The 11,953-nt window shown below is 56.4% G+C and overlaps 1 protein-coding gene across 1 annotated transcript; it reads left to right on the top strand.

Annotated features, from left to right (window-relative positions):
* The first annotated feature begins 2,589 nt into the window (after positions 1-2,589).
* On the top strand, positions 2,590-5,862 carry LOC139801236 (uncharacterized). Its single transcript, XM_071755271.1, has 9 exons — positions 2,590-2,632; positions 2,914-3,017; positions 3,152-3,210; positions 3,490-3,626; positions 3,703-3,827; positions 4,134-4,192; positions 4,549-4,703; positions 5,109-5,218; positions 5,309-5,862. Exons 1-9 carry the CDS (start codon positions 2,590-2,592, stop codon positions 5,510-5,512), a joined length of 996 nt encoding a protein of 331 aa, XP_071611372.1. The 3' UTR covers positions 5,513-5,862.
* Positions 5,863-11,953: the final 6,091 nt, after the last annotated feature.

The following is an 11,953-nucleotide window of genomic DNA, read 5'->3' as shown; positions in this document are numbered from 1 at the left end:
CCTCCTCTGGGCTCAGCAGCCTCTTCACAAGAGCTGGGTGACAATCTGGAGGTAACACCCGGGGACCTGCCCCTTGATGAAGCAGATCAGCAGCGGGGTCAGGCAGTGATGGGATCTGCAGGCACCTCAGGCTGCTCCCTGGGTGTGGAAGGAGATGATTCCCCTGAGGGATGGAGCCTGCAGACACCAACTGTAGCCACTCAGCTGGCCTCGCATTCGGAAGGGCTTCGTGTCCCATCAGATGTCCCAGCACCTGCAAGCCCTCCCTCCCGGAGCCCCAGCTCAGCAGACTGCCCTGGAGGTGACCTGGTCCTTGGGACATCCCCTGGCCATCAGACCATGCTCAGCAGAGCTGTGACAGTCCCACAGTCTCCCAGCAGTGTGCCTGCCTCTGATCCTTCTGCAGACATTGGCTTGTCCTGTGTCCAGCAGGAACCTTCAGTTCCCAGAGACCCCACCAGGAGCTGCAGTGAGCAGAAAGAAGAGGAGAGCCCTGGCCTGGGTGGGGGTGAGGACCACACTGCTGCTACTCACCCGGGGTCCCCTCCAGGTCTGCCCTCAGCTCTGCCCACAGACAGGACATCCAGCTCCCCCCAGATGCATCCTGATGCCACCCGGGTACCTTCTGTGACATCTGAGGTGCTCTGGGACACACGTTCTGCTGGCCCCTCGCTGCAGGACAAAGCTGCTCTGCTGATGGGCACTGGCTCAGCCATGGCCCCAGGGTATGGGTCTGGACTTCTGGCTGCTCCCTTGGCATCACTTCCTAATGCTTCATCAAATCCTGGGCTCCACCACCCACAAGTGCTGGCTCCCTTCCTTCCAGCAGTAGAGCCTGAGGGATCTGCTATCATCACCCTGGAGAAGCTGAGTGCCCCATCTTCCCTCCCTGCACAGCAGACCCTGCTGACCTCCCCCAAATGCCACCCTTCCCCTGCTTGCACCAGAGCTCCCAGTGCTGCAGGTCCCCCCCAGGCTGGGGTGAGCTCTGCAGCCCCCCGTGCCACCCCCGAGCCTGGAGCCACCAAAGCCCCTAGCCAGGATGGAACTGCTGTGGTGGCTTCCCCCTCTCTAAGAGCTGCAGGTGTGACACCCCTGGGGTCACCTCTGCATTCAGCCCCCCCTGCAGAGCAGTGTCACACTGTGATGGTGGCTGTGGCAGAAGCTGCTGGGCACCCCGAGCCCAGGGCAGCAGTGTCGGATCCCACCACAACTCCAGAAGAACCTCCAGGGCTCAGCCCAGGCTCTGCATCTCCTCTCAGCTCTCAGAACCCTGCTCTGGAGCATCGCTTTGGAGCCGTGTCCTACACCAGCACCACGAGTGTGCCATCTCCATCCCATGTCCTGCCTTCTACTGGGCTTGCTGGTGCTGCCAGCTCCCTGCTCAGCTCACAGACCCTGGCTGCACCAGCAGGACTGACACCTGATGCTGGGTCCATATCTCTTCCCTCTGTGGCTTCCCAGCACCTCTCCCCAGCCAGAGAACCCCTCCCTGGGCCTGCAGGGGAGCCCTTCACCCCAGCTGAGGGGGTGACCCTGGTGAAGCCAGGGCTCTCCTCTCCTGTGCATGTGCTGCCCTTGCAGTTTCGGCTCTTGGGCATTGCTTACACCCAAGCTCTGAGCAGGAGGTCTTCAGGGAGGTACCAGGAGCTGGAGGGAAAAGTGAGGCTGATGGTGAGTGCAGGAGCTGCTTGACACTTCTGGGTGTAGGGAGGGCAATGGAGAAGCTGCTGCAGCAGCAGCAGCAGATCTTGAGGAACCAGTCTTAGCTTGGTCCATCGCCCACCTGGGCATGGACATGAGTAGATCCCTGGCAGAACTCTGCTGGAGCTGGACTGGGATGCTTGGTTTGAGGTGTGACTGGACTCCCCTCACCTCTGGCAACTGGGGCCAAGATGTTGGTGCTGGGGTGTTCCCTCCTGGCTGTTGGGAGCCGAGAGTGTGCCACCTCAGCTGTGACCATCCCCAGGGGCCTTGTTCATGTGGGGGACTTTGAGAAAACTGCTCAATCAGCAGGATGTTCCTTTCTTCCAGCTAAACCAGTTGCTCTCCACCTATGAGACCTTCCTGCAGGCAAACATCCTCGAGTTTCTGTGAGTACACAGCTCTGCTCTGCTGCCACAGCTGGGGAGGGGTGGGTTGTGCTTGGAGGGAAAGGGGTCACCCAGCAAAATGCTCCAGAGAAAGCTGATGGGTCTTGTGAAGGACTCTGCTTCCTCCCCAGGGACATCATCCCTGGCTGAAAGTGTCTGAAGGCCCAGATAAAGCCACCTGAGACCTCTTTGTGGACGGGAGGCTGCTGTGGGGATGATGGGGCTTTAAAGCTGCTCCCAGAGGGGAGGTGTCTGCCCATCCTCTCTTCTCTCCCCCAGGAATGGCTCGGTGGTGGTGCGAGGGGAGGCTCTGTTCCGGGGGGACGTTCCAGCTCCCACCAACTCCCACCTCATCCGGACGATTGTCACTGAGGCAAAGAGGGGAAGGAGCATGTTCAGCTGGAGCCTGGAGCCACAGTCCATCCAGTCCAGTGGTAAGCCACGGAGAACTCCCCACCACAGAGCTGCTGCTCTCAAGTGTCCTCCCTATACATCTATGGAAGCCAAAACCTGCTCAGATTTGCACTTCAGGCTTCACTGTAACCTCCCATCTCCTGACCTCTGCAAAACCCCTCTGCTGACACCACATCCCCAGCAGTTGGATGTTTATGGTCCAGGAGTCCTGCTAAACTCTGGCTTCCCCTCCTCGACCTGCTTCTGAGAGGTGGTAGATCCCAAGCCCTTCACCCCACAAAAGGAACAGGACTTCACAGTCACTGAGCTGCCCTGCTGGCTCCTGTGTGCCAGAGAAGGAGCCCAAAGCTGGCTGATACCTCCCAAGGACCAGGGCTGGGTATAATTGTCTTCTGACCTCTTTTAGGCTTTGGTCTGGAGAACCTGGATTCAGAGAAGCTGTCCATCTCTCTCTCAGTCTTCCAGCTCGGGAGGAGCAGGACAGACACCCTGGAGAGGGTGATCAGTGAGGTATGGGCAGCCTTGGTGGCTCCTCTCAAGGATGCTGAGAGCTTGGCCTAGGAAGGAAATGGGTCCAAGCTGGCCACAAGGTGGGACAGCCCGTGCTGGGGCAGGGGCTGAGCTGTTGTCTACTCTTTCTCCAGGTAACTGGGTCTCTCAGTGCCCTGTACCGTGTGAGGAACTTCACTGTCACTCAGCTCAGGTACAGGATGCAGCTGCCCCTTTCCAAAGCTCTCAATGAAATCACCTTTGCTCCCTCTGGTGCACTCAGCAGCTGATCAGCCATGCTGCAAAGGTGGAGGGGAGGATTTCTGCTGCCCTAGGGAGGCTGGGAGGGTGACGGTCACCTGGTGGCACCTTCCCTGGGCTTGAGTAGTCATGAGCTGCTGAAGTAACAGGCCAGAAAGGGTTGGGTGGGTGGGTGCTTGGTGAGCCTGGTTCCAGCTCCTGCCTTGCTCAGAGCCCCTTTCTCTCCCTTCAGAAACATCAGTGGGGGCCTGGAGGTCACTGGAGACATCTATCTCGATACCATCATCCACGCTGATGTTGCAGAAGTTGTGCAGGCCCTGACAGCTCTGGCTGCCTGCTCTGTGGACCTGACCTCCCTCTGGGTGGAGGGTAAGGGCAGTCCCTGTGTGTGGCAGGGCTTGCTGCTCCCCTCCCCTCACATCACATGAGTGTCTTCCCTCTCCAGGAGCCAGACCTCACCTCCAGGTGTACCCACTCTCCTTCCTCATCACCAACAGACCCTTCAGCCCAGACCTGCTGGATCCACTTGCTCTGGAGCAGCAGGAGCTCAGCAGAGACCTTGGTGATGTGGTAGGTGGGAGGAGGCACAGGGTCCTCCCAGAGGCAGGGGGACTGCTCTGGTGGTTGTCCACCCTCGGCTCCGGGGCTGTGGCTGATACCTGCTCAAAGCTGGCACTGAAGCCTTAGTGGGAAGATGTTTTTTCTCTGCTGATGGTGCTTTAGGTCACCACAAGGCAGGCAGGGGCCTGGGGGTGATGTGAGACCACAGCTGTGGCTTTGCTGCTGTCCTGCAGTCCCAGCTCCTAAATTTCTGTGGAAGTTGTGGGTGAAACCCCCTGAAGGCTGCTTGGAAGCTGAGCCAAACTTCTATTCCAGGTGGCAAGAGCCTTGAGGGACCAGAGGAGCTTCCTGCAAGTTGTGATAAGAGGATTCCTGTGAGTGGGAGCAGAAGATGATCTGCCTGGGCAGAAGGGAGAGGTGTCTGTATCCAGGGAGGTCTCCATGGTTTCGGCCGTGGAGCTTGGGGTGTGCTGCCTTGGCCACAGAAGGGTTTGCAGCAGTCAGCTGAGGGCAAGCTTGTCTGTCTCGGACCTCCCAGGCCCCCAGGCATGACCCTGCTGTCCCAAAGAGCAGACGCAACATTCCTGACTCCCTGGGTGTAGAGGCATCTTTCTGGGACCCCTCTGAGCAAAACTGAGTTTGACTGTGCCTGTGGCCACAGCTCAGCATGTGGCTGTGGACTCGTGGTGGGACTGGCAGCTGCTGGAATTCTTTCCAACCTCTTCCACAGGCCTGGTTCCTTGATCTGCCATGGGGATGTGATCTTCCAGCACCCTGCTCCTACCAGTCTGGAGATTTTGGAAGCTCTTGTGCTCACAGTTGGGCCAAGGAAGACCTTGGCTGGCTCAGACTTTGAGGTGGACCCATACTCCCTTGCTGTGGGAGGTAAGCCTGCTTTTGGGGTGTTGAAAGATGAGCTTCACCACCTCTGAACCTTCAGTGGGAGCAGAGTAGATCCACCATCCTCCAGCTCCAGATCCCTTGTGCAAAGAGATGGTGAGATCCCTTGGCTGGTGAGGTGACAGTCTTGTGATGGTTGATCTGAAAGCACAATTCCAGCAATGAACGTGGCCTTGTCCCTCTGCATGGTCTTTGGGTCCCATAGTTGGAGAGATGCTGCAGGCTGGCAGGGGACAGGAGGGGAAGGGTTGTGTGGAAAGGGCATGGAGGGTGGCAGTAGATGCTCCTGGTGTCCTCTGTGTTGCCTGCTGTGTCCCAAAGGAGGGTGGGTGGCTGGGAGTAGAGCTCCTGTGTTCGGCAGACTGTGCTAACTGCTGTGTCCTGCTCCAGAGGACACCCTGGAGCCTCCCCTGCCTGATCCAGGCTTTCCAGAGTATGGTGTGGCCATAGTGGTCGTGGGTGGCCTCTGCCTCCTTACTGCTCCCATCGTCTTGCTGATGGTAAGGATCACGTCTGGCTGGCTGGCTGCTGTTGCCCCACTCCCAGAGGGGACCAGACAGGGGCTGCAGCCTCCATGCTCTCACCTCCAGTGTCTCAGAACCAAGAGGCTCAGCCGGTGGGATGTGGCAGTCCTCTGGGAGAGAAGAGACCTTGAAGCAGGGACCCAGACCCTGGAAATGGATAACCAAGGGTTCCGGATGTCTGCCGACCAGGCAAGTGGCCTTGGCTTAGTTTCTGGTAAAGATTGGAAAGCACAGCTGGTGTTTCTGCAGGCCAGAGGTCCCTGGTGCTGATCTTGAGCAATGGGATGCCCTGGAGGGGGGGGGGGGGGTGGGGGTGGTAAGAAACCCTCCCCCTGCCTTGCTGGAGGTGGGCACAGTGACTTGTTTCCCTTCCAGGGCCCTGAGGAAGTTGCTGGGAGCTGGCAAAGCGACTCAGCCTGATGGGAGAAGATGTAGCTGATCAGGGTGGGTGGGGAAGAAGGCTGAAGATGAGGATTGTTGGACATAAGGTGTGTGTGTGTGTGTGTGACATGCTGCCAACCCTGCCCTGGAGCAAGACATGGGTTCAGAGGGATGAAGGAAGCAGTGACTTTGTATGCTGAATTTCAATAAACTGTTTCTAGACTGTCCAACCCTGCAGTGAAGGGTCCAGGCTGCTGGTGGAGGGGATGGGGGTGGGGAAAAGGGTTGGACTTGATGATCTCTGAGGTCCCTTCCAACCCAGCTAATTCTATGATTCTATGAAAAGGCCAAGAAAACATCCTGCTAAGGAGAATACTGGGACTCATTGACTGACTAAATATGAGAATTAATTTTATAAATATTGGGCAAACTGGAAAGTGCTTAACATAAGTGAACTCAGCTGGAGGGGACAGCTCTGGGTAAGCTGTAGCTGAGCTCCTGGGTTTGGGCCTCAGCTAAGTTGTTATTCCACCAGCTGGAGTAACACTGAGGCAGGATGCAGAGAAGCAGGTCTGGACCCAAGGTGGTGTTGTACAATACTGTGTGGTTTAGCTGAAACAAGCTGAAGAAAGGGGACTCCAAAAGAATTAGCCTGATGAGAAGGGGCTGATGGGGAACCACTGACTCCTGTTGCACTCCCAGACCTTGAAAACCTGGGACCCAAAGGCATGAAGCAGCACGGGGAAGGTTGCAAATGTCCTCAGCACCTCTTGCCTCCTTTCTTGGATGTCAGCTCTGCTCAAGACACAAGTGAAGGATAATAAGTGGAAACACCCCCCACCCCCCTCTTGTTTGTCTGTGTTTAAAATGAACAAAGGAAGCACTTTTCTAGAAAACTTGTGAAAGAGGGGTTTGCTAGCAGTGAGGGGGCTGGGGAGGGATTGGCAGGACCCAGGTGGCAGATGGCAATGAAAGCAAGGATGCCAAAAAAGAAAAGGGGATCCCCAAAAAGGGGTAGAGTGAGTATGACAGTAAAACTCCTGGAACAAAACAAAGGGTTTCAAAGATTTTGAAAAGGGAAGGAAATACCAGGGTTGGCCTGGGACTGACCTCAGGGGGTGTTTGGGGCCCCTGCGGAGAAGGAGAGGGAGCTGTTCTTGAACCCCACAGCATCCCAGGTCCTGCTGCAGTGGTGCCTCTGTTTCAGCAGTGACCCACAAAAAACCCTCAGTGTATTTACCTAGACAGGAGGGGCAGTGAGAAGGACACTTTGAAATATTTTTTATACTTAATTTTTCTTTAACCTTCCTTGTTTTTCCATTTCCTAAGGGAAAATGATGCTGTTTTAGCTGGAATAAAGGCAGGGACCCTTAAGTGCTGCATAAATGATGTAAATGGCATGTTAGCTGTCAAGAGCTCTGCAAGTTTTAACCCCTTTGACTTTTTTTTTTTTTTTTTTTTTTTCTGGGGGGGGCGTGGGGAGGTCTCAGGTGATGCCACCTCCCCAGGGAGAAGAAAACAGCCCAAAATTGGAGGTGCTGCCTGGGCTGGGGTGCTTGACCCCTCTTTTTAAGGCAGCTGGCAGGCTGGGGTGCTTCTGTTATTTTGGGGGAGCAAAAGTGCTGGAAATCCTGTCAGCTTCACGGGGTGGAGGTTGTTCCCTCCCTTTGGCTTTGAAAACTAAAGAGGGAGCCCTTGAGGTGACTGGAAATCTTGTTTTATTGTCATTTTCACGAGCTTTACAGGCAGAACTCATTAAAACACGTTGCTTTGAGGGGTCGATGTCTCACTGAGGCCAGGAGCAGAGATTTCTCCTGAAAGGTGAGCTCCAGGACAGCCGGGGGCTTCATCCCGGTGTTCTTTACTCCTGGAGAGAGATGAGCACAGCACTGGGGGGTGGGAAGGATGCTCCCCCCACCCACACCGGGACACCCCAAGGGCTGCGGGACACGGCCACCCGCTGAGTGACAACACCCTGCGTGCTGCGGGAGCCACAGCCCCGCACTGCCTCCTGCTCTCCCCGACACCCCCGTCCCAATGCCACCCGCCAGGCACCCCCGGGGCTCCGGGGCCCAGCGCTGGACACGCAGCATTTGGCTGCACCGGGATCGCTGAGCAGGGTCTGTCCCCACAGCACCCAGCGGGAGCCGCCAAAGCAGGGGCCGGGACAGCACTTCAGCAGCACCCCCAGGGCCGCAGCACCGCCGCCCTCCCCTCCGCAACAGCCTTATATATATAATATATAGAATAGAGCCAGGCCTCGCCCCTCCCGGCCGTTCCCGGGGCCCGATCGAGCCCCAGAGCAGGGAAGCGCCGGAGCTGGCGGGGACCGCGGGGCCGAGGCCGGATCCAAAAGAAGGAACGGGATTGGGCGGGGCCGGACGCTGCCCCGGGTCGCGATTGGCTGTGGCGCCGGGAGGGGCGGGGCCGAGGGGCGGGCGGGCAGCCCCGGCTCTGGGGGCGGCGGCGGGCGGGGGGAGCTGGGGCAGGGATAGAGCCCGCAGCAACAAGAAATCTTGGCTGCTTTCCTGACAGCGCTCCAAGCGCCCTCTGGAACGATGGCTGAAGGGGAATAAGTACATTTATTGCCCGGGAGCCGCCTGGCGAAGGGCGGCGGCGGAGTTGGATCAAGTCCTGGCGGTTTGGTTGGTTGAAGGGCTGTGAAAAGGGGCAGACAGCAGCCTCGGCACCTCAGGAATATCCTCTGAGAGCCCGGGAATCACAATCAGAACCCACCTCGCCTTGGTCACCACGCTGTCTGCTCACTGTAATTCTCTGTCTGTAGATGTTCAAGGGCAGTGATCGATACCCTTAGTGTTGCTCTCATGCTAACTCCAGGCTCGAAACTGCTCATCATCTGTTCTCCCTGAGACAGCCACCTCCTTGTGCCCCATGTTCATGGGATCCTTCGACCATCCTTATCTTGACCTCTATAAACAAATCCTACACTACTGCAAGCTGCTGCATTGCTTTGAACCTCCAGCTCCCAGCCCTGTATTTTGGCAGTCAATTTTTTCTCTCTGCTCAGTAAATTGTGCAGCCACACCGAGGTCTCGGGTATCAACGGGACCCCAAAATTCTCTTGAAGGGATGCCATGGCCCTGCAGCTGGTCAGGGACTCCTCAGCCGTGCTGGAGCTGGTGGGGTGTGTGTGTGTGTGGAAGTGCCAGAGAGGAGAAACGGGGAGCAGAGGCGTGAATCGCAAGCTGGGAGTGTCACAGGGCACATCTGAGATGCAGACAAGGCAGAGTGAATACAGAAAAAAAAAAACCAAACCAAAAACCCAACACTCTGCCCTTTGCTTCCCGCCCTCTGGCTTTGGAAGCAAAAGGCTGTTTCTTGCTACTGTGGTCAGTGCAGAGAGCTGGCTGGGCATTTGCTTTGCCACCAAGCTAGATGAGAAAGGGAGAGACTTCTGCGGTGTTTCGAGTGGCCCGTCTGAAGGCGGAGAGAAGCGATACCTGCTGGGACACGAGCTCTGGCAGTGCGGGACAGGGACACTGGAGGGCAGCGGTGACTTGCTGGTGACCGAGGCTGCAAAGCAAAGCGCAGCCCAGCGCTGGCTTCCCCGCTCAGCTCCTTTCGGAGCGGGGACACCCGGAGCCCCCCTGGCTGGAAAGGCCGTCCCCCCTCCGACCTGCAGCGCATTCAAACCTCCCTCGTCCTCCCCTGCTGCTCAGCCCCCCGTGTCCAGCCCAGCCTGCAAAGCAGAGCCCCGCAGCAGCCCCGGCCGTGAGCAGCCGGGCCGGGCACTCGGGCTGATGCCCTGCAGCTGGGCAGGGGCCGTGTCCTGGGGGCGGGGATGGGAAACTCCTGGGGCGGGGGGCACAAAAGCTGCCGTGAGCACAGCCCCTCCCGGGTTCCCGTTCCTCTTAGCAAACAGCAGCTCCTCTGTGTGGGGCTGGGGGCTCCTTCCTGCAGCAACTTTTCAAGAAGGTCCTTCTGGGGCATCTGAGAGGAAGCGAAAAGCAGGACTCTGATACAAATGGTGATTTAAACCTCTTGAGTCTGATTGTTGCCTGTTGATTGGGGGTGTTGGGCAAGGGGCATTGGCTTTGTTGTGTGTGACATCAATGCTCTGTTTTGCGGAACACTGGGCATTGGCTCTACCTGGTTACCTGTGGCAATATCTGTTGAACTGTTAGGGTTTTTCTTTTTATGGGAAACTACACACCCTCCCTTCAAACCAAGCTGAGTCCATCAGAGTTTGGAGGTTTTGGAAATGGCTGTCCCTCTTTCTGTATGTTTGTGTTGCAAGGGTGCTTTCTTCTCAGTAGGCATAGATGCAGCTGTTGGAATTGTAACACAAGCGTGGCCACCGCTCGAGCTTTGAGAGTGGCTTTTACTGATGTGCCTTGGCCAGTAGTGGCCCAGGTCACTGTTCTCTCAGAGCCTGCAAGAAGCAGTGCTGCTTCCCCCTCCTGACCCAGGGGGACAGGGAGTGGGGGTTTCGGATCAGTTCCCCTCAGGTTGCCCCTGTGGGCAGGCAGTGAAGAAAGGCAGCTGAGCCCTGTGTTACTGAAGGCACAGCAAAGATGGAGCATGCGGGGGAGAGCTCTGATGAAGGGGAGAGATCAAATCCTGTCCAAAGGGCGAGAAGAGAGTCTTCTGTAAAGGTTGAGCAGGAAATCCTTGTGAGGTAGCTCTTCCCTCCCTCATCACGAGAGGAGGAATTAGATTTGGAGAAACAATCCCTTTCTTCTGAAGGGCTTGTGAAGTGTACAGAGGACTTTGGCTGGCATGATGGGACATGCCATGAGCTGACATGTGGTGGTGCTACCTTTGCAACCAGGAGAAGGTGGGATAGATAGCCTAGCACTGGCTTGAGCGTATGAACTGCAGGCTGCGAGCCCCAAACCAGAAGCCTTGTCCCAGAAGATGTCTGCACCAACCTCTCAGTGAAAGGTGTTACAGTCCTGGAACAAACCCATTCTGAGCCGCAACTGCAAGCTACATAACCACCCCTGTTGACAGTGGAAGATAGCTGAGAGATTAGAGGGGCTCTGCCAACAGCCAGCTGGAGGAAAGGGAAAACAGAGCTTCTGGGGGAGTGTGGATCTTAATAGGAACCTTCCAGTATCTGAAGAGGACTTACAGGAAGGCTGGAGAAGGACTGGTGGCAAGGGTCTGTACTTGTAGCATGAGGGGCAATGGTTTTCAACTAGAGAACAGTAGATTCAGGCTGGATGTTAGAAAAAAGCTCTTTCCCATGAGAGTAGCGGAGAAAGGGAACAAGTTTGTCAAGGAGGTAGCTGAGGCCTAAATCCTGGAGCTCTTCAAGGTGAGGCTTGATGAGGCTCTGAGCAACCTGATGATCTAGTTGTGGATGTCCCTACTTCTTGCAGGGGGGTTTAGACTAGATGACCTCTAGAGGTCACTTCCAACTCAAAGGAATGTCTGAATCGGCAGCTGTGTAGCTTGCCTGGTAGCAAGCCTTTGGAGGAGGTAAGAATATGATGCAGCTTCTGTTGGAAGGCAGGTTTGGCATTGAGAGAAGCAAGGTCAAGGGACTTGGTCAAGAGATGCAGTTGTTGGGAATCAACTGGCAAGATGGATGCAGCCCCATGCCTGTGGATGTGGTGAACAAGGTAACAGCTGTGTCTGCCTCTGTCAGTAAGGAGGAGAGAGAGGCTGCCTTGGGTGTTGTGTGTGTCTGGAGGATGCCTGTTCCATGGTACAGTGACGTGGTGAAGCCTCTCTCTAGAGTCACTCAGAAAAGAAACTCTTTTGTATGGGTCCCTGAACAAGCTGGGGAGAGTCTGGCAGAAAGGTCCACAGGAGACTGGACAGGGATGGCTGGAAACCCATCCCAGACTTCATGCTGCTGCCTGCAATGCCAATCTGGGCCTAGAAAGGAAAAATTGGTGGCAGGCTGGGATCCCAGAGGGGAGTGGGTCAGAGACTGGAGCTAATTTGGAAAGTAACCTAAGAGCTGACTGAGCCACAGAGCACAGTACAGAGTGGGCCTATCCCCTTCCTTACCACGCAGCAGCCTCTGCCATAATGGCTTGGTAAAAAGCACCCTGCAAGGGGTGGTGGAAGGTTCAAAAACCGGGACAAACATTTAGCGCAAGCCCTCTGGTTAGTTAAGAGCAGGGGATGGATCAACGGAGCCAGCCCTGGCCAGTCTGACGTTCTACAGACAGGGGAAGGGGATGAGGTCCCTGCTGTAAGTGAGAGGAACCTCCTGGGACAAGCTGTGTGTATTTCTTCACCCCTGAGCAAAGGCAACGCCACTTGTGGGGTCTTGTCAGCTCAGGCCCCTGGGCGTTCCCTGGAGAGTGACGCCAGCAAACCGGCGATCACAAATAATTCTAAAATAACCACTTG

The sequence above is a fragment of the Heliangelus exortis genome, chromosome 11 (assembly GCF_036169615.1).
Source record: "Heliangelus exortis chromosome 11, bHelExo1.hap1, whole genome shotgun sequence".
Classification (NCBI taxonomy): domain Eukaryota; kingdom Metazoa; phylum Chordata; class Aves; order Apodiformes; family Trochilidae; genus Heliangelus; species Heliangelus exortis.
Note: the sequence above shows the minus strand (reverse complement) of the source record. Positions and strands in the feature narration are given on the sequence as shown.